This window comes from Caretta caretta, chromosome 1, assembly GCF_965140235.1.
Source record: "Caretta caretta isolate rCarCar2 chromosome 1, rCarCar1.hap1, whole genome shotgun sequence".
NCBI lineage: Eukaryota > Metazoa > Chordata > Testudines > Cheloniidae > Caretta > Caretta caretta.
In genome coordinates, this window is record NC_134206.1 from 157,876,257 (window position 1) to 157,898,191 (window position 21,935).

Genomic DNA, 21,935 nt, shown 5'->3' on the forward strand with positions numbered 1-21,935 from the left:
TAGTATGCAACATTTAGCTCTTGGATGTTGCTGTATGTCAGCTGTCCCTAGTTAGATTTGTTCCTACATCAAGTGATAAAGGTCAATAGTAAAATTAACACTACATTTACAATAAGTTATGTTGAGTGACGTAATGAGCTCTTGCCTTTCTAAACTGAATTTTAGTATCTTAGGGTTAATATACAATTGCTATTTATACAGAAGACCCAGAGGGCCAAGCTCTGTCCTCAGTTAAACCTGTGAAGCCTCTGACTCAAACAAGGGTGTAACTGAGGACAGAATTTTGGCTCCACGGTCACAGGAAAACATGACATCCACCGCTGAGAGATCTGACTTAGGGATTTGACCTACCACAAGATATTTACACATTTAGATGCAATTTCTTTTATCTTTCACGTTTTTAATTTGAAGACTGTTAACCTGTAAAGGAAGAAGTCCGTATTTATATTCTATTCCCATGTGATCCTGCAAGAAAGCCATGGTGCCTAATTTGTGGCAACAGGCTAGTGTTCTAAATCCAAGATTATTATTATTGCTGCTGCAGGATCAAACAAAGCAAAAGATGGGTGCAAGATATAAACTTGTCTGCAAACACCAAAAGGCATGATCATATTTAAGGCAATACAGACATGACTCAGGAAATTGCTTATATAAAATCACTTCCCTTCCTCCTCTGCCCATGTTCAGCAGATATGGACGTTCGCCTTTTTGATGGATGTTTGTTTTGAATCCAACATAATTGCTTTCATGATGTTTACTGGGACAGCTGTGACAATTCCATAAGCCAATCTTGTATACCCATTTGTGCTGGCTTTTGATGAGGCAGAGTTTGATCAGGTGTTTGGAGGTGATGGGAAAGGGGCTTATTTCTGCATCATAAGATCTTGGATATACTGGAGCAAATTCAGTTCAGTGGCATCTGTGCAATCCCAGTTATTTTACTATTTGTGTCTTTGTCGTGAGTTTCTCACCTAGCCATTACATCCTCCAATGTTTCACTGCTGAAAAATAACTGTTTACTTAGACTCGTGTATGTGGATTGTCTGTTAACATCAATATGGTCTAGGATGGTTTTTACATTAGGATGGGAATGTTTTCTTCAAGAAAACAGTCTAAAGATTTAATGCATCTCTCCTTGCCATTGAAAGTTTGTGTGTTGCTGTATTGGTCAGATAAAGTCACTGTAAAGTTTGCCACATCTGAGGCAGCCAGCTGGGACTTCTGTGTCCATTTGCCCCTTTTTTGACCTGAGCAGCTAGTTAAAGTTCAGAGTCCTGAGGATGTTCCAGTTGGGGGCAGAAATTAACAATGGAGTCTGGTATTTTCTTTGATGTACTCTTGATTGTTTACAAGCAGACAACCCATGCCTGCCAATAATCGGGGGGGGGGGGGGCACAATGCAAAGGGGGAAGCCACATGACTGCCCCATGTGTCGCCTCTGGGAAGAAATTTCCAGCCCCACCTCCCTGGGCCACGGCAGCCAATCCTGCTGGCACCTGGGGGGCTGAGGCCATAGGAGCAGGAAGCATGTGCCTCTGGACCAGGCCGGGGCCAGCTCCAGCCTGTGGAGTCTCACAGCACAAGTGTCTCCCCAGAGCTCCCGTGCCCTCATGGACACCTCAGCAGGGGGAGGGGTGCGGGCAGTTCCCCTACATCCGGCTGAGCAGGGGGAGCTTGCTTTCAGCACCTTCCCCAGCAACATCCCACTCTGTGTCTGGTCCGGGACCGCTGCACTGTCCCTGCAAGGGGGTGAGGTGGGACGCTCTGTCCTTCTCCTGCTGCACCTCCCCCCGGCACATTTCCAGCTTGCTCGGCCTCTGCCCTGGCAGCCAGGCCTAGGCAGGGAGTGGAGGGAGCAGGCCACCACCGTATCCCCCAGCCAGGCTCTCTTGCAGACTGCGACCCTGAGCGGAGTCAGCCAGCATGAGAAGCATCACCCCCTCAGCTCCCCACCCGGGCCTGGCTGCTGGGGAGAGGGGCTGAGCAATCTGGAAGTGATCTAGGAAGAGCTCAGCAGGAAAAAGACAGAGTACCCCTCCCTTGTTGACAGGCCAAGCAGAGCAAGTTCTGCAATGGCAGCTCAGCACTCTCAGAAAAGTAGGAGGGCACATGACCCCACATGTCCCATCCCCGCCCTGCTCCCCGAGGAAGTCTCTGTGATTACAAGGAACATACAAAGTCCTGCTTCTCTGAATGCAGGAGGAACCAAAACAAAAAGGACAGGTGTTTTTTTGCTTGCTGCCCCTAGCTTCTTTAGCCAACACCAAACCCAAACAAACACACTCCCTAGCTTTTTCTAGGGTCATACACACAGGTGGTGGAAGTAGGGGTGCTGCTGCACCCTCTAACTTGAAGTGGTTATTATATACAGGGTTTACAGTTTGGTTCAATGGCTCGCAACAATCCCACTATAAAAACCGTTCCAGCGGCTCTGGTCACACACTGTTCTTACAGGCTGCTGCTGTGACTACTAAGGCCTGGTTGACACTAGAAAATTAAGTTGGCATAACTACGTCGCTCAGGGGGTGCCAAAAATCTGTAGAAAGCCACTAATCTGTGGGAGCAGAGCCTATTTTGCCAACTTTGCCAGCGATCTGAAATGTAGTTGTGTTTGCTTGCTGTGGCACTAGCGTCATGATCTATTGGCCTCGAAGAGAAGCAGAATAGTGAACGTATGTAGCGCAATGGAGAATTAGAACAGTAGCGCTTCAATTCCTTGGGCAGTTCACTTGTTCTGGTGTTAGAGAAAGCTAGGCTCGGGAAGCCAGTCAATTGACTGGCCAAGTAATGTCAGCTGGCTGGTAGTTTTATTCTTTGTTACCTTTACTATTCTAATAAATTAGTGCTTTAAAATGTCAACAGTGGTCAACTGTTCAATATTTGACTGGAAGCCCAAATGCCCAACCCTAGTTAATGGCTAATTTTAGTTAATAGTGTGCAGAAAAGGATTATATTTTATACCAGTAAGTACAATATAGATGGTGTACATTTGCCAGCAACATTCCTATGACAAGTTTATCTATGTGCATTATTGCATAACTTTGAACTTTGTAAGTATTGAGAAGCATTGTAAAAATAGTTGAACAGAGTCAGCGAGTGCATTCGTGCTACAACATTGCTTAAAGCCATGATTTGAACACATTTTGAAACCCTAAGAGAGTTGGCATGTGCTCACACCAAACAAAGGCAACTTCTTGGGTTTTTTTTTTTAAAAAGCTCTAATGCCAAATGTGGCATCGCTACAGTTAGAAATGTGTTACTGCAGACTATAAGCTGTGAGCAGACTAGTATAGCACACTTCACACAAGCCTCAGCTACAGTCTTTTAAAACTGATTTCCATTCCTTTAAGAGTTTGTAAATAAGTAGGAAACTGAGGAGCAAAGTATTTAAAGAAGATCAGAGAGATTTATTACATAACAGTACTTTGGGATCCCTGGACTAAAGTAATATAGAAGTGCAAAGTAGACTCATCAGAATTTTTTACTGGAATGGTTTTTCAACGAAAAATTCCCTTTTTGCAGAATTTGTCTAAAATTTTTAATATTCCATCAGGAACCACTGAAATGATAGTTCCCCAGCAGCCATTGCGGGGACAGAGGGAAAGACTAAGCACCCCAGCTCTCTTCTCTACAGCAGCAGGGTTTGCGGGGAGGCTGAGAGTTGGGCTCACAGCCTTCCTAGAAGCCCAGCTGGAAGGCTCTTGTCAATGACAAAGTGAAATTGACCGCCTTCCAGGTAGGCAGCCAGCAAGACCAAAAAATAAAAAAAAATTAAAAAATCCATTTTAGTTTTCTCAGAAATCCCTTCCCAGGAAAGTTTCATAGTTTGGACTTGTCCCAATTCGGGAAAAAATTGTTTAACAGTAAAAAAACAAGGAAGGGATTTCCATTTTCTGGTCAGCTGTAGCAGAGTGCTTTATAAGTACAGTATTACATGAACTTCACACTACTCTGTGCCATTTAGTACATAACCCATGTTCTATAAAATATATGGTTAAACTAGAGCAGGCAAACAGATTAAGCAGCTTGCCAGTGTCACAAGATCAGCCTGCCCAATTTTAATGCTATCTGAACTCTTACCTAAGCCTACCTGAGAATGTTTGACAGGAGAATACTGTACCATTTTAACTTAAAACTTACAATTTAAGAGCAGCTTATTTCAGCTTAGCTTATACCAATTCCTAATTGACTTACTGAAATAAACCTGGTTTAAACTGAAATAAGAAAATCCACACAGACTTTTGCACCCATTTAACAAAATCTATAGCATTAGTTAAAAACAAAAAAAAAACCCCACACATATTTGCTCTCTCTGGAACACTGCCAAGCAAAGTTATTTTGATTAAAACAATCTATATGAGCTATCTGCACTGTTCCGGAGCAATTGCTAGCGGTCACAAAGTAGTATGGTATCTTAAGGGAGACTAAGAAGCAGTGATAATTGCTGTAGTTACAAGGGCTCTGGCATGGAGCATACTAGACTATCTGTCCCCAAATGGTTCCACAGAAAGGGTGGCTAAAGCCACCCACGGGGAAAGATTAATTAGCTGGAGGGTACCAAATAAATCAGTGGCCAAGCCAAGAACTGGTCCCAGGAGTAGAGTCCAAGTCACTCTGCTCCAATCACGTGACTGTAGTCACCGGGTATAAAAACAAAACTAAAATATTTGTGATCGTGTACAGGCACACCCATTTTCAGGTTTCACAAACAGCTCTCTCTATTTTACATTGCACAAGAAGGCTAATGTTGTAAGAACAAAGCCTCTCTCCTGACAGAGAACTGCAGTTTTTTTCAGCTTGCTGTGGATTGGCTGACCTGACTGTAATATAATGGCTGTCAAAGGAAAGAAAGACTACAGCAGCTTCCTTTGAAGCACAGAGAATTTGCTCTCATGTTGGTTTCTAATTCTCTGCTTTCCTCTGAGAAAGCTCACACATAAGCGAACGTCTCTAATAAGCAGCCAAATTCAAGGGAAGGCTAATGCATTTTTAAAGATGTTCCTTCAAATCAACCTTCAAGCCACAGCACAAATATGATCAAATCATTCCATTTTATATTTCTCCTCTGACAGACTAATATTATTCAATTCAAGACACTAAGAACACGCAGTGCAAGCCTCTTATCAGATTTCCCTGAAAGCCATTTCTTTCAGCACACTAACTTCTCTCATCCTGTGCCATGTACATTTTTTCCAAAAAACATCCTCCTGTGTCTGGATGACGCACACAGCAATCAGCTTCTCTCCCTGCGTCATACAGTTCAGTTCTGTATCAATCCAATGAACAATGACAGAAGTTTTTAGCATAGCTTCTTCGCTAATCTCTGATTGAGCATACATTTGGCATGGTATTAAATGATGGAATTGTATAGGCATTGATTTATTAGGGGAATGGGAAGACAAGGAAATCTCAGCATCTACTTCCCCCTTCACTCTTATCAAAGCAAACAAAAGCCACCCTGTTCTTCATCTCTAAAGGTACATCTCGAAATGTAAGCTTCCTAGCCAGGGAATGTATTTTCCCTTCCTCTACAAGTGAGGGATTGGACTCTGCTCCAGGCATAGCAAATAGGAGTTTTGCTGTTAACTCTGCAGGGAGCAGACTCAGCTTATGTATTTTGTGATATGCATTATAAGCTGCTAGATAGGACATGCTGTTTGCCTCAGTCCACAGATTTGAGGTGTTCTTGCTGCTTCCACCCACATCAAGGAATTCCACAAACTGATCCATAACTATAGCTAAGTAGAGTCATGCGCAACACTGTGCAACTAAGTTTACAAGTACATATTAGCAGAGATGGGCCTTCACCAGAGCATCAGATCTGAATGTTCAGCTCTAGATCCAAACATCATGGCTCTGGCCTATTTCTATGTATCAGATAGCACAGGAAGGAAAAAGTATTAACAAACAATTATCAAGTTATGTATAAAAACATCCATACAAATTATAAAGCTCTGGGTTCTTTTCAAAAGCAAACTGCTCTTATAGATGTTTGGGTATGTAGCTGTCTGTATGTCTTACCATTGGTATGGTCCTTAGCACTGTTCTTTTGCACAAGTCAGAGTGCTCTGGGTGGGTCTGTTCTTTAAGAAAGAGACTGTCCTATTGAGAATAGTCAATCTTCTCCCAGGCAGAGGGGTGATAAATGGATCACACTCTAACCCATTATAGTTTCTGAGATTTCAGCTCTCTAAAAAGAGAACAGTATAAACCTACATCAAGGAGGGAGACTCCTAAGACCAGAAAAAGAACAGCCAAATACTTCATGGAGGCCAGTAGGCAGAGACCTTGCTTTTTGCCAATGGGAGGTGCTCAGATACTAAAGGTGATGGATGCCAATGCAAAACTTTAAGATAGACAGCTACTCAGCTGTGTTTGGTAACTACTGTGGGAATGACCAAAGGCCTGATTCTGTTTCCAGTGACTACAATGGAAGCTAGAACAGGCCACAAGTGAGAGTTGGTTATTCTAACATATTGTATACCTCAGTGCACTTGACTACCAAATTATGAAGGGAGTAGTCTACAGGGACTGGCTGAGCAGCAAGAGTCAGGACTTCCAAGTTCTATTCCCAGCTCTAACACCAACCTTCTTGTGACTTTAAGCAACCCACAGCTCACTCAAGCATAAAAGGAGTGAAATACGCACCTCTCTCACTGAGGTGTTATATGGCTTCAACCAAAGGATACTGAACTTGAGGTCTAATCAAGGAAAGTCATCTCAGGCTCCACACCTATCCCTGAGCTCTCCTGTCCATTTGAGTTTATAATCACATTTTCCCATTTTAAAATAATTACTACCCCCCCCCCGACCCTCCATGCTGTCTTTTCCCCACACAAACAGGGGGGAGGGGGAAATTACCACCAATACAGGTGAAGCCATGAAACTTACTATACACCTGGCAGAGACAAGTTTAAACTGAAAAAAGTCCCCTCCCCTCCCCATCCCCCCCAACTCTGTTTTAGTCATCTTAGGCATTAGCAGATAAAAGTCACACCTTTGTCTGAAGATTTTTTAAGTTGAGTGTTCCTTTGTTCTTTGGAAAATCAAAAGCTCAGATTTAAAGCATGAAGGATAATGCTAGATCTTTAGATGTCTGGAATATGAAAGGGCACAATACAGGAGTGCTGCAGACACAATGGGATTTACAAATAGAGGAACGGAATCCTTTGGATTTGGAAAGTGTGTGGTGTTTGGTTGTGGAGTTTTTCTTCACCACCAGTGCAGCCTCACTAGTGGTAGCACTAATGCAGATGGACCAATGTAGTGTTTTCATCACTGTGACAGATTAGACAATGTTGTGATAAAAATGTCTTTGCCTTGTCTACACTAGCACACCCTCCATTGTTACCACCACTCTGGTAGTGCAACACTGTAAACCACACCAAAGGCATCTAACACCATATGCCAAACAGAGTTACGTTAAAAGCAACAGCGCATACTCACTGATTTCTCTGGTTTTTCAATCTCTTCTGTTCACCTCCCCATGATTGCAGGGGGTGTTTTTTATCTGGAGAGTGTGAAAGTAGAATGAATTATATTGAAATTATAATTCATTAAAGAAATGCTACTTGAAGGGTTTGTTGAAATATAGTTGTCAGGAAGAGAAACATTAAGGCGTGTGAGACAATGGGTCCTCAAACTAATTAACTTAGAGCTCCTACTGAGCTAGGAGATTGGTAAACGTTAGTATGCAAATAAGATATGTATGTATATTTGTCAGTTTCTGCTTTTTTTATGTTAAATTGGCTTTGGCTTAGCTGTATAAATAAGTTATCTTGAACCTCAGAGAAGGGCTCACATCTGGGTGCATTAGCAAGGGGCTTTACTAATAAACAGAGTGGTCTATTTGCATCCGATGAAGTGAGCTGTAGATCACGAAAGCTTATGCTCAAATAAATTGGTTAGTCTCTAAGGTGCCACAAGTACTCCTTTTCTTTCTGACAAATTATGTGAGTCCTGAATCTGACTTTGACAATTTGGAGGTTCGACCCTGTCTTCACTGGGGCCGTGTGACTCCTGACTGTTCTTAGGACGGCCGTGGCAAGCTGGCACCTGGGCATTTGGCCCGAGCGGTCCTCCACCAGAATGGAAGGGTGCATGACCACAGTGAAGTCTACGCCATCGAACCTGTTGGTTCCCACTCTGTTCTGGTAGGGATCCCGGGATCTGACATCAGGAATCTGGTCAGGTAATTATTTCTATGTTTTGTCCAGACTGAGGCCTGTCTTGTCTCTATGTCTATCCATCCTCCCTGTGGTGTGTTTGAGTCTGGGCGCTGTCTCCGTCTGGGGATCGGCTGACCAAAGGGTTACTGTCCCCACGGTCTGAGTCAGTGAAATCTGCACAATTGCAGCCGCACCGCGCCTTGGGTAAAACCCTTGTGTGAAAGCAAGGGCGATTGAGGCAGTAGCCTGTGGGCTCCTTTTGTGTGTTGCACCGGGCATCGCTCTGACGAACCCAACTTTCCTTCTTGTGTGATTGGTGTGTAAAGTCCTCCTGTATGGGTAACCAGACATCTAAGTCAGGACAGTTCCCTAAAGGAACGCCGGCTCAGGTTATGTATTTTAGGAAGAGTCTGGACTCCTGTAAATTTCTGGAAAAATGGTCTAGGCTAAGGGAGTCAGGTAGAGTGACTACTACCAGCACTACGCTACTGTCCCCAGAAGCCTTTACAGCTATTCTGAGGGAAAATGGGCCCTTTTCCCACAGAAATGATCTATAAGGGACTGCTGCAGGCAGCAGGCAGAGAGAGAATCTGATCAAAATTGTCTGACTATTGGGTAATGTAATCAAAATCACTAAAGGATGTAAGGGTGTTCTATTGGAACTTAACTGCCTCAAATGTATAAAGGGAATGTAAGATGTAAAAAAAACAGAGCAGTGTGGAAGGGATGTTAAGGGAAAGAAAATGTGTATGTATCTGTGTGTGTGTGTAAATATGTAAAGTTCTAAGGACCAGTTGGTTGTTTTTGTTTTAAATAATGCCACTAAAAATCCATTTGACTCTTTAATTCAAAGTTGCAAAACTGACAGACCTTTTTGCTAGACACAGGTAATTAGTGTTGTTTGGCTTTGGGATTTGGCATTTAACCCTTAAAAGGTAACTCAATGCTTTACAAAATTAAAAATGTTTTTAAGTTGTGGCTGCAGCAGGGCAGTAAAATCAGGAGAATATATAAAAAAATTCTGGATTCTTTTTGTTTGTTTTTTGTTTGTTTGTTTTTGTAACAAAATAGCAGATGAGAGCTGTAGTAAAAAAAATAAATAAATAAAAAAGACAGTGCCCTTCTGAAGCAACAGCAGGGGTGAAGTGCACAAAACAAACAAAAAAAATGTTAGAAACACTGAGTCTTAAAATGGCTCTGAGTAATCAGACTGGTTGATAAAGGTACATGAAAACTCTGTAAGCAAAAAAAGAAATAGTTACACCTTATGTAAAAATGGATCTGGGTAATGTTATAGAAGTTAAACTATGGAAGGAATGTGCATTTGCCCCAGAACATGTGCAGGGTATATTGTAGAAGGAGCAAAAGAAATGCAAACATACCATGCTACTTAATTAAAATGCTATTAGGGCTCCAAAGGGAGCCACAATAGGTTGGGTTTTCTTTTTCAGATTGCTATGTGTTTTGGAAGCAGAAGTTAAAAGTAATCAAAACTCTGGTGAAAGTTGATTGTGTTCCTTTTAAGATAGAGTCTCTGAGCTGCTGATTTTAAATCCAAAAGCAGGAAGTGCCTGTGAAAATGCAAATTACCTAAATGATAAAGGAAGGAAAGAACTAGCAGCACAAAGGAGCAGATAAAGGACATACCTGGTCAGCAAACAAATTGTCTAAATAAAAGGCATGGTATAACAAGATAATTTTAATAAATTTAATGATAATAAGTATCCCTGTAACAACATATAGTGTGTATGATTTTTGGAAAAACCCTTTAAGGTCGTATGGTAATGATGCTTCTCAGTTATTACCTGTAAATAAAACTTAAAGCTTAACACAGCAGGAAAAACATTATAAACTTGGTCTGCTGTATAAGAAGGAAAACTCAGGGATTTAATGGCTAAAACAGTGGGATAATTTCCCCATAACCCTTAAAAGATAAAAGCCATTGAAACCTGGCCTGCCTATAGAACAAAAACAGGAAAATGTGGGGGATTCCTCTGTTTTTCCTGCAATTAGCAAAGAAATTTGTAAAAGAAAGTGGTATTATTATTAAGCAATAATTTGTCCCCACCAGGGGGGTGGAAATTGTTTCTTTTGTTTTTAGACTCTACAAGCAAGCTGGCGCCAGCGGAAGAATAATTCAGAATACCATGGATCTATGTTTTGTGTTGTTTGTCTGTGGTGTTTGTCTTGTTGCTAGCATTGTTATGTTTTAATGAACAGAAAACCTCATGGCATGGGTGGGGGATGGCTTCAAAAGGCTGACCTTGCGGGGAGGGAGGGAGGAAAGATGTGTACGGGAATGCAAAAGGCTAACTCAGGAGAATCCCAAAATTCAGTGGCCACTGTTAGGATCTTGGGACAAAGACCGAGTAGACGTCTTAAAAGACAAACTCAGCCAACCTAAAACTAAATTGGCAAAAGGATAGGTTGATTGTTTCATGCAGTGGTGGGAAAAGGCAAATCATAGGTGGACAGAATCAAAACTTGCCTCTCTCAAAGATTCTGGCTTCTATCCCACCAGATACAACTCATTTTACTGTTGTTGATTTGTGCTCTGCTTTCTTTTCTGTCCTGGTTCACCCTGACTCCCAGTTTCTGTTTGCCTTTTCTTACAAGGGGCAACAGTACATATGGACCACACTGCCCAGGGGTATACTGAAAGCCCGTCATATTTTTCCCAGGCATTAGACAGAGACCTTACTGACCTTGTTTTCCTGTCCAGGTCCACACTAGTCCAATATGTAGATGATCTACTCCTCTGTTCCCCTTCATTGTCTGCCTCTGAAACTGACTCTTTAGTGCTCCTTACTGCCCTAGCAAATACGGGTCACAAAGCTTCTCGCTCTAAAACTACAACTCTGTCACATACCTTGGCTTTCTCCTCTCCCAGGGTTCCCGTGCACTTTCTCTCACCCGCATCCAAGCTATCCTTAGCTTTCCCCGACACCGCTCCCCACGCGAGGTCTGGAAGTTTTTAGGCATGGCTGGATTTTGCAGACAATGGATTCCCCAATATGCCTCCCTTGCAAAACCTCTCCAGGAACTCACTCAATTTTCTGTGCCTGACCCCATGCCGTGGCCCCCTGAGGCCAATTCTGCCTTTGTTTCCCTCAAACAGGGTTTGGCTTCTGTCCCTGCCTTAGGGCTGCCTGACTATTCTAAGCCTTTTACCCTTTTCTGCCACGAAAAATCTGGGTGTGCGCTTGGAGTTCTCACTCAGATGCATGGAGAAAAGAACTGCCCAGTGGCTTATTTCTCTGCCACTTTAGACCCTGTTGCCCAAGGCTTACCCCCCTGCCTGCGTGCTGTGGCTGCTGCAGCACGCCTAGTCAAAATGTCTGATTCCCTTGTTCTCCGCTCTCCTCTTACCCTCCTGGTCCCTCACTGACCTCGCCCTGCTCCAAGACTCTGCCCCAGAAACCGAGAAAGAATCCTGGGTTGCCCAAGGTTGCTCTCTACATCCCGATTCTCTTTGGCGCTCGCCTACTGGTGCCTTTGTAGCCCCCTTTTCACTCTACCCGTCTCTGGCCGCCCTGCTACACTGTGTTTCACATGTCGAAAAGGAGGGGATGGTCTCTGCTGTAACTAAGACAGGATGGTGGGCCCCCCATTTTGGCTCTTTTGCAGCCTGCCACTGAGCAGCCTGTACCATTTGCCAAAGCCATAATATTGGTAAACCTGTAAAAGTGGCCCAGGGGTTCCGGGGCCTGCCTCAAGCACCGTTCTTGCACAAATGCCTAAGCGTCAACAATATGAATTTATATTGGTTATGGTATGTTTATTCTCCGGTTGGATTGAAGCCTTCCCTTGTTGCAAGGCTGACTCACTGTCTGTTGCCAAACGTTCGTTAAATCATATTATACCTGCCAAGGGAATTCCTGCTACTCTGTCCAGTGATCGGGGTACACATTTTACTGGACAACTTCTTCAACACCTGGACCGTATATTGCATATCAAACACCTGTTGCACTGTTCCTACCACCCACAGAGTGCAGGTGCAGTTGAAAGACAAAATGGTGTACTTAAGAATAAGCTTGCTAAAATTTGTGACTCTACAGGATTAAGCTGGCCAGTAGCCTTACCATTAGCCCTTATGGACATGAGATCCACTCTATCCCAAAGGTATAAATTAAGTCCCTTTGAAATTGTTATGGGACGCCCTATGCGAGCTATGACTACTATTACTCCTGTTCCAGATTTGAACTTGACTCAAAGTTCGCTCCTTCAGTATTGCAAGGGACTAATACAAGCTGTAAGTCACTTCCATTCACAGGTTCGAGTCGCCTGGCCCATGGAACCCACCTCCGATGCTTGCCACAACCTCGAGCCAGGTGACTGGGTCTACATACGGCGCCATCATCGAAAGCACACCTTGAAGCCTCGGTGGAAGGGTCCTCATCAGGTACTGCTTACTACACAGACTGCTGTTGTTAAACTATCTGGTATCGCAGTGTGGATACATGCTTCACAGTGTAAGAAGGCACCATCCCCAGAGAACCAATCGTCACCTCAGGACAACGCAGAGTCAATTTTGACTCCAGAAGATGACGTAGAGGAACAGTCTGCAATACCTTACAATCTACGCTCTCATAAGGGTTGCCAGAAGCAGACGACGAACAAAACAAAACAAAACAAAAAAGCAGTAGCGAGCCTAGCGCCTACTGCCTGGTGAGCGTAAAACCGTGACTGCAGTTCCCTCAGTTGAGGTAGTCAGAACCAGAAGAGCCTTGCCTCCAACATGCGCCTCGGCCTGTTCCTCAGCTGCTGGTATCTTACGGTCTGGGGAGACCACGATGACAATTCTTTTATCCAGCAGCAGGTGTGGATAGCTCAGACCCTTAATATTTCTCATTGCTGGGTCTGCAGCCACATCCCAGCCCACTCTCAAACTGGTGTTCCTGTCCTGGCTATCCCACTCAAGTCCCCAGACCTCACTGGAGGATCTCGTCCGTTTAACAAAATACGGATCAGCAATTACACTTGGGAAGTGGTGGGAATAAATGCAACTAAATGGATAAGTGTGGTGGAGGGAAAAGGTCATTGGTGTTGGGTGTGTAATGGGACAGGGCTGGATCAGGGGAAAAGCCGTTGCCTTCAGCATATTGTGGCCAATGATGTATGGGATTATTCAAACAAAACTAAAAAGTGGCGGGCCGGGTATAGAGATATGAATTTTTCTCAACCTGGGATCAAACAGAGAAATCATCAATCTCATGTTCCCCCTACAGTAACCTTAGTGAAAACAATACAATCTTTCAATGTCATGCAAATAATACCACTCCTAGTAAGGAGAATTACCCTGTACCCTTTGGGGGATACTACTCCTCCTTTGCAAACACCTATATGACAAATGGGTGCAACCGACCCTTCCTGGCCTTAATAGGCCATCACTGGGTGTGTGGGACCAGAGCTTATACCGCACTACCAGCTAATTGGTCAGGAATCTGTTATCACGCCCGACTCTTCCCACAATTCTGAGTGCTAGGAACCTTCCCTCGAACGCCTCCGCAATTTCAGGCGAAAAAGAAGGGACTTAAAAGATGCCCAATGGTATGTAAATAACATAAGCCCCTTAACCTGGGAAGAGGCCATTGGCGGTTCCTTCATACCATTGGGGGAGTAATACACCATGCAAAAAGGCTCCTAAGGTTACAAGCAGTAGTTGAAATAATGGCAAATGAAACCGGAGAAAGTTTAAGAGCCCTGGTCAAAGAAACAGGGGCAATCCGACAGATGGCCCTCCAAAACCGTCAGGCATTGGACATAGTGCTGGCAGCAAAAGGAGGGACTTGTGCTCTCATTGGAAAAGACTGCTGTGTGTATATACCAGACAACACCAATGAGGTAATAGATCGTGCTAGCCACTTAGAACAAATCACATATCTTCCCCACGAAGAGCCAAGTTCTTTATGGAAGTGGCTAAGTAACCTTTTCAATTTCTCTGGCATAGGAAACTGGTTATTTCAGGGATCCCTAACTCTCCTGTTTGGAATCCTAATAATTTTTGTATGTTTTCAGTTACTTTCCTGTTGTATCCAAAATTGTGTCAGGCATGCTACACAGATAGCTGCCCCAAACCAGAGTGCTAATTTGATTATTTTAAATATCACTGATGAACAAAGAGATAAAGAACGCTTGATATGTGGAACCCAGTCATTGTTGGTCATTGTGTAGCTTGACCAAAAGGAGGGATTGTGAAAGTAGAATGAATTATATTGAAATTATAATTCATTAAAGAAATGCTACTTGAAGGGTTTGTTGAAATATAGTTGTCAGGAAGAGAAACATTAAGGCGTGTGAGACAATGGGTCCTCAGACTAATTAACTTAGAGCTCCTACTGAGCTAGGAGATTGGTAAAGGTTAGTATGCAAATAAGATATGTACGTATATTTGTCAGTTTCTGTTTTCTTTTGTCTCTTATGTTAAATTGGCCTTGGCTTAGCTGTATAAAAAAGTTTATCTTGAACCTCAGAGAAGGGCTCACATCTGGGTGCATTAGCAAGGCGCTTTGCTAACAAACAGAGTGGTCTGACAAATTGTGAGTCCTGAATCTGACTTTGACAAGAGAAACCACCGGGTGACTATATTTTAAATTTGTGTGTGAAGAATGGTTTCAGAGGAACAGCCGTGTTAGTCTGTATTCGCAAAAAGAAAAGGAGTACTTGTGGCACCTTAGAGACTAACCAATTTATTTGAGCATGAGCTTTCGTGAGCTACAGCTCACTGTAGCTCACGAAAGCTCATGCTCAAATAAATTGGTTAGTCTAAGGTGCCACAAGTACTCCTTTTCTTTTTGTGTGAAGAATGTGCATCACTCTGTACTCATCCAGATTAAAAAAAAAAAGACTGTGTCTTAAGAGGAAACCATAAAGTTCAGAAAATGCTGCAAAAAAACAGGCCTATATACTTACAGCTTGCTTACTTTAGGTGGAGCCTACTGAAACTAATAATTGTTAAGACTTTGCTGTTCACTTAAACAAGATCTGCAACAAAAACAAATCTTTTAAATTAAGATCTGTTCTTTTCACAGGTCCTGAATGTTTTACCTTTTGATGCAGTAGGTATTTGGTAGAGAAAAGGAAGGTTGGCTTCTTGAAACAGACTACTTCTGTTAATTGTACACGATTCACTTGCTATCTATGGAAGCATAGTTTACAAATATTAAAGGATCAGACCTGTTTAAAAAAAAAAACACAGCATTTTGTGTAGCAAGGTTGTATCTGCAATTGGCTTCTACTGTTCTGAAGTAATTACAGCTGGGAAAGATGCTCATAACCTTTAGACCCATCCAGAGATAAAATTACACTTGTTTGTTCTTTGAACGTATGTACTTTGAGACATGGCAGATTTGCTAACAAACCACAGGTGAAAGGTCTCCTGTCTTGATCTCTCCCCCCACGTAGAAATGAGGATCTCATGGGAGTCATCCCTCTCAACATCTGCATTATTCCTTATTAAACTTTTTTAAACAGTTTCCGCTGACACAGTTGTGCTGGTAGTGTGCGGGGAGGGAAGAGGAGGGGGAGTAATTTTGCTGAACTGGCTTTTTAAAAAGCTGTTCTCAAGATAGCCTTGAATGCTTTCTAAAAGTGGTCTTAGAGCTAATTTGGCTGCACAACTGTGCTAGTAAAAAAAAACACCCCCAAAAAACACCAATGCTGCCAGATTTGTAATATGGGAAGGACATTGACCTGCAGAGTCTCCATTGTACACGTATGTTTTCATGCAGTAAAGGTTATTCACGCTTTACGGTGGGCTGTCATGGCTCATGCAATATTACATTCAGCTGATAACCTAAGTTTCCACAAGCTATTTTCCCACCATAATTTAACTTTTTACTGTATGTCTGCTCTTCCTTTGAAGCATCCCCTCATTTCTAAAAGTTAAAACAAAGCTAGTGCTACTGAAATGTGTAGTACTGATAGCTCTGGAGACTGAAGTCCTTTAACCACAGCAAAGCAGTTGCCCTGCTGCATCTGCTCTGAAGTATCCTAACCTTGATCTAAGAGACTGTCTCTAGGGTTTGAATTATATCTAGGGTTCCTATACTGTGCCCATCACTCTGGTATCTGAACACCTGAAAAAACAGTGGACAAGTCCCTTCTAGGAATAGGCTAGAAAAGTACAAGCTATCTTCACATAAGCCATCAGAGTACATTTGGTACCTGCCAGATTGGTCTGCATTCAGACCTACAACCTAGAAGTGTGACCGACTTTATATTTCATTACCGAAGAGCCACCTAGTCACCTGTAAGTTAGTGTTGGACAATATTTCAAACACGGTTTTAAGCTGAATTTTCCATCCTTACTTCACTTTTGATAACGTTGAGTTCACATGATGATTCCCTCCCATCCTTGCTCTCCTGAAATATGGGGGAATCTCCTCTGTGTTTTCACGTCTTGACTCTATTAGAGCAGCTATCTGTATGAGGGAGCTAAAAGCACTGACAAAAATACCAACACTTTGATCTAGATAATGAGATTGTTCATGGTGGGTTATAATTTAGAGACAAACCTCCCTATTGTGGAACAAAAGGCCTTTTGAAATCTGTTCAGCGTAGGCTTCTCCGCTGAATGGAATGAGCTGTCTGCTCAAGCAATAAAGAAGACAGGTGATGCTCATTCTTCTTAGCTCTTTCAGGGATTCTTTTCCATATACTAAAAAAAAAAAAAAGGGGGGGGGAGGTATATTTCCAGTCCCCCTGGAAGTCTGAAAGAGGTAAAAATATTGAACTCTCAAAAAGGACATTTCTGTGTTATTTAGAAATGGGCCCAAGCCACAGTCTTCAAGTATAGGTATGAACTTCCCTCAAGTTTGTGCGTGTTCAGATCTGAAGTTTTGGTCTGAACCAATCTCTAATGCTAATCTTTGTGCTGGGCAAAACAGTTGCGGGGTTTGCTTTTGTTCTGACCTGTTGCAGTATAGTCAAAATAGGCTAGGTGCTGTACAGGTGTATAGAAAGGCACAGAACTTGTCTTGTTCTTACCACCTAAAATGACAGAGAAAGGGCTGGGAAAAGGGGTGCAACATATAGTTACTTTATCTAGGATGTTGGGTCTCCGAGGAAAAAAACTTTGCTGCCTTTAACACTCCATGGCAAGTGTTTGCAGGCTAATATCTTGCTTTGAATTCTAGGAAGAATTTGTGATCACATTCCTCTACTTTTCATTCAGTCAGGTGATGACTGAGCCCAGAGCCTCAGCTGGTGTAAATTGGCATAGCTTCACTGACTTCAAAGAAAAATAGGGCAGATCTTCACCTTGAGCTGTTTCACTTAACCAGAGAGAATTGGGAGATTGGAGTCAGTGGAGATTTTTTGCATCGCTTTATAAACACACTTCACTCATGTTCTTTGGAATCCTTCAACTAAAGAGGCATGGCAGAAAGGCCTGCTCTAGTTTGTTCTGCCATATGAAGAGCAGATTTGAGGCTGGTGGAGCAAGGTTAATTTTGGGGAAACATGAGATCTGGTAAACAAAAGGTGTCCACCTCCAGGAGAGAGAGACATGATGCAATGTAGCAACCTACATAAATGGATCAAGAATGGATACCTATTGATAAGTATGGTAAAACATCAAACACTGTGAAAGCCTTGTCTTGGCAGACTGTTCTTACCTCTGACCACTACCAGAGGAGCCTTTACATTTTGGCAACACTGGTATAGTTTGTCATATCAATATAAATATTAAATTAAACTGAAATTCTTATACTGCTCTAGGTGATGTCCTGCAAGTTTTAATTCAACCTTGAATGTTGATGTGAATTCAACTGTGACTTCCTTGCCATTTGGAGCAATTGCGAATAGAGTAAAAGGAGGCGTAGAAGGTATAGATATTCTATTTGCTAGCATCCTAAATGGTGCACTGAAATCCATCATGTTTGGAGGGCTGTTCTTAAAAATAGGAAAACTGAAAGACTCCAGATCCCTTGAGGATGTGACCTCTCCATGTTGGGGAAAGCAAAAAAAATTTCTTATCAGAGGATAATTTTTGCATGCCACTGTCGGAACAGATGTCAGAAAATGCCTGTCTCCTCTGAAGGGGTTTAGAAGCTGTGGAGGTAACTTCTGGTCTGTCATGGTAGCTGTTTGAAGGCAGAAGTAAGTGGTCTTCCTGAACAGCGGAACCTCTCCAAGCTACATTAGTCTGAATCAGAACTGAATAGTGCTCCAACATTCTGACTCACTGACGTTTCAACTCTGATAACAGGATATGAAAGCTATTCAAAAATCAAAACTAATCTGCAGTAAAGATGACAGCTGTCCATACTTGCAGCAGGGTGAGCAAAATCAAATCATAAATTTTTAAAAAAAAACCAGTGCTTTCATTTGGCAACCATGGTTTATAGTTCAGAGATCAGAGTCCTTGCAGTGTCTGAGAAATGAATTGCTGGGCAGTCTCACAAAGGCAATGTTCAGTGTTTTTTCCCTTCTCCTCCTCACCTTGGCTAGGACAAGTTTATTTTGCTGAGTGTTAAAGAGTTTATTAGAATTGGGTATATTTCTTTGTGGTTTGACTTTATGTACTGCTCACCAAAAACTATTGTCTGAATCTCGCTGTTTTTCTCTTATGACTGACTGACCAAAACGTAGAGACTGTTTTTGCTATTGTCCTTAATTCAGAAGAGGAAAGAAAAGTAGGGTAGCATTTAATAGAAAAATCTATAGCTAGTTAGAACTTCAAAGTTGTACATCATTATTACAAAATGGTAAATTCCTTTATGGTGGTATCATTAGTAAAGCTAGGCCTAAATGCTGGTAAAATCAACTTTCTGCATTTCTTTTTTCAAAAGTAGCATTATCTTCCCTCAAACTTTTGAAAGTGTGATGACTAATGGTCTTTCAGGAGCTTTCTTTAGTTTCCATGTACCAAAGCTCTCAGTTTCTCTCTTTTAGCCAAAAGTTAACAGCTTTGTTATACTAACTTATTACTATTAGCATCCTACAGAACCTAAGGAGAAATAAGATCCATTTCTGACCACAATCTCAAGACTTCTTGACAGCCATCTCCAATTGTAATGACCTTTTATACGTGAAAGCCTGGAATAGTCTAACAGCAATTGTTTTGTAGTCTTTGTGCATACTTTTCTGAAGCTAGAAGAGTACATAAGCTGGAAACCTCATTACAAGTACCTTATGTAAGAGTCAGTGGAGTAAGAAAACAGTTTAACAAAGGAGATCTGAAAAACAAACTGTGGTGAGAATGGTTATGTGTAGATCCAAGTTACTATCAGCACTTGGACCAGGTTTTCAGTGGATCCACTGACAAGTTTTCAATAAAAATGTAAAAATATAACTAGATGTAATATTTTCACTGAAGACAAAGATATACACTATATACCAAAAATGGAGGTAGTCTAAAAATAGCCATACATGGCCTGCCTAGCAGATTAATAGTATTTCACCCTTCCAATACAAAAATCCATCCAAGTTTGACTTCTGTCACTGGGCTGCCAGTACTTTGTCCTTTACTAAGTTAAAAAAAAAACTTCCTCAATCTGCAGACATCTCATTTAACCACACTCCAGAACTATCAACTCTGCTGTAAGGAGCCACATTTAACCCTCTTTGATTCAGCTGATATGAGACAAGAGGGGGGAAAAATTGGGAGGTGGGGAGATTTGAAGGGGGCACATTTGAAGGGAGCATAAAGGGTACAGAACAAATCCCCAAGCCTGACACTGTCCCCTATTTAAATAAAGGATTCTTATTATAATTCCATCTCACAGTTCTGATGACTAATAAGATACCCAAATGTCACTAGAGCAATTTGCTTCCTTCCCTTCATGTTTCATCAGCCCAGCTTTGCACAACCTTCAAATATAATGATAGGCATATTTATTAGCAGTTTGCTATAAACAATTCTTATGGTTCTGGGAGGTAGCCCACAGGTGTAATAATTCCTTCCAGCACTAGCTTTTATCATACGCCATGGCACTGAGGAAGTTTAAAAACTTATATTGTATGACTTCTGTAAATAGCATCCACTGCTACTTCAGTAGGTATTTTTAAAATTAAAAATACTTCAGTGCCTTCCATCCAAAAGCACTTTGCAAGCATTAAAGTTTGCCTCAAGTGGGTCATGAGATTATGGGTTATATTTCCATTTTACTGATGAGAAAACTGGGATACACAGAGGTTAAGTGACTTGACCAAGACATAAAGGAAGTCTGACACAGTGGGGCTAGAACCCAGGTATTCAACTCCCAAGCCTGCACTTAAGCCACAAGGCAAAAGTTATCACCAGACAACCTTAGGCCCACCTCCCCCCATATCTATAATTAAAGAAAGATTATTCCTTATCTTATTCTTGTCAAACTCTGGACTATGTTCATTCTCCTGGTTACAATGTCCTTATGACTTCATTACACTTACATTTGTTTTATTGTGGATCATAGTTACACAAGTACATAGAATTTGCCATTTAGCACATCAGATTATTGGTTAATCAAATCTGGCTTCCTGCCTCCATCAGCGGCCAATACAGGATACTGACCAAGGTGAAAAGAAAAGGAGTACTTGTGGCACCTTAGAGACTAACCAATTTATTTGAGCATAAGCTTTCGTGAGCTACAGCTCACTTCATCGGATGCAAGGTTTCTGTACCTCTGAAACCTGACCAAGGTGAGAACACCCACAATGCTTATGACTGTGTAGTGCTCTACATAGGGTGACCATAGCTCCCTGAACCAGCAGTAATGAGATGAGAGCATGAAACATGATATCTGATTAAGTATGCTTTCTAAAATAGGGTAGTCAGTGTTTGTAATAGGCTTTGAGAATTTAAAGCACTAGGCATTATCATTTAAAAAACGAACAGTCACAAGCATTTCCAGTCGCTCTTTAAACCCACCTACCACAGTATTCAACTCCATGCATTTTTTTTTTAAAAGCCAAACCCCATTTACCAGATGAAAAATTGGTATAGCACTCAGTATACTACGGATGATTGTATAGCTATCAAATAAAGAAGCATCCTGCTTTAAACCCCTCCGCACAAGCGCAAGGAATAGCTGGCTACCGACATGTACCTGTTTTGTGAATCTTAGCCAGTCTGTATTAACCGAGAACAGCGCCGATCAAGGACGTGTCTCTCTCACCCACACACACACACACACACTCCGGAGCCTTCCCTGCCCGGGCACCGGCGTCGCGCCCGCCTGGCAGCGGGAAAGCACCGCGCCCGGGCAGCCTCCCCCCCCAGGCGCCCGGCCCGGCTCACCTGCAGCGGGAAGCTCGCCGCCTTGTTGCCCACGTAGCCGCGCACGACATGGCTCTGGATGGAGAGCACCCGGCACCGCGCCTCCGCCTCCTCCATGCCGCCCGCGCGCCCTGCCCCCGCTGCACGCGGCCGGGGCCGGAGCCTCCCCGGGCAGCGCGGAGCTGCCGAGCCGCCGCCGGGCGCACAGGGGAGAGCGGGGCCGGCCAGCCCAGGCGGCGGAGTCAGGCGATCGGCGCAGACACCTAAGCCCCGGCTTACATCCGCCAGCCCAGCGCCGGAGTGAGCCGCCAGCGCCCGCCAGCGCCATTTAAAGGCACCGCCCCCCCTCCCCCCCCCCGCGGCACCCACACCACAGTCCCCCTGCCCCACACCTAGGGCCGCCCCCCTGCCCCCACAGTCCCATTGCACATCCAGTGCCGCCCACACCCAATGCCGCCCCCCTGCCCCCCACAGTCCCATTGCACATCCAGTGCCGCCCACACCCCCACGGCTCCTCACCCCCCCCCCACACCTAGTGCCGCCCACACTCCCACTGCCCCTCACAC

At 43.0% G+C, this 21,935-nt stretch overlaps 1 protein-coding gene across 1 annotated transcript in view; it reads right to left on the bottom strand.

The window, feature by feature from the left end:
* The window catches only part of PDXK (pyridoxal kinase), an 83,723-nt gene extending 62,044 nt beyond the window's left edge, over window positions 1-21,679 (bottom strand). The window contains exon 1 of the mRNA XM_048865158.2: window positions 21,391-21,679. Within this exon, the coding sequence (XP_048721115.1) occupies window positions 21,391-21,486 (96 nt within the window). The 5' untranslated portion in view covers window positions 21,487-21,679. The remainder of the gene's footprint in view (window positions 1-21,390) is intronic.
* Window positions 21,680-21,935: the final 256 nt, after the last annotated feature.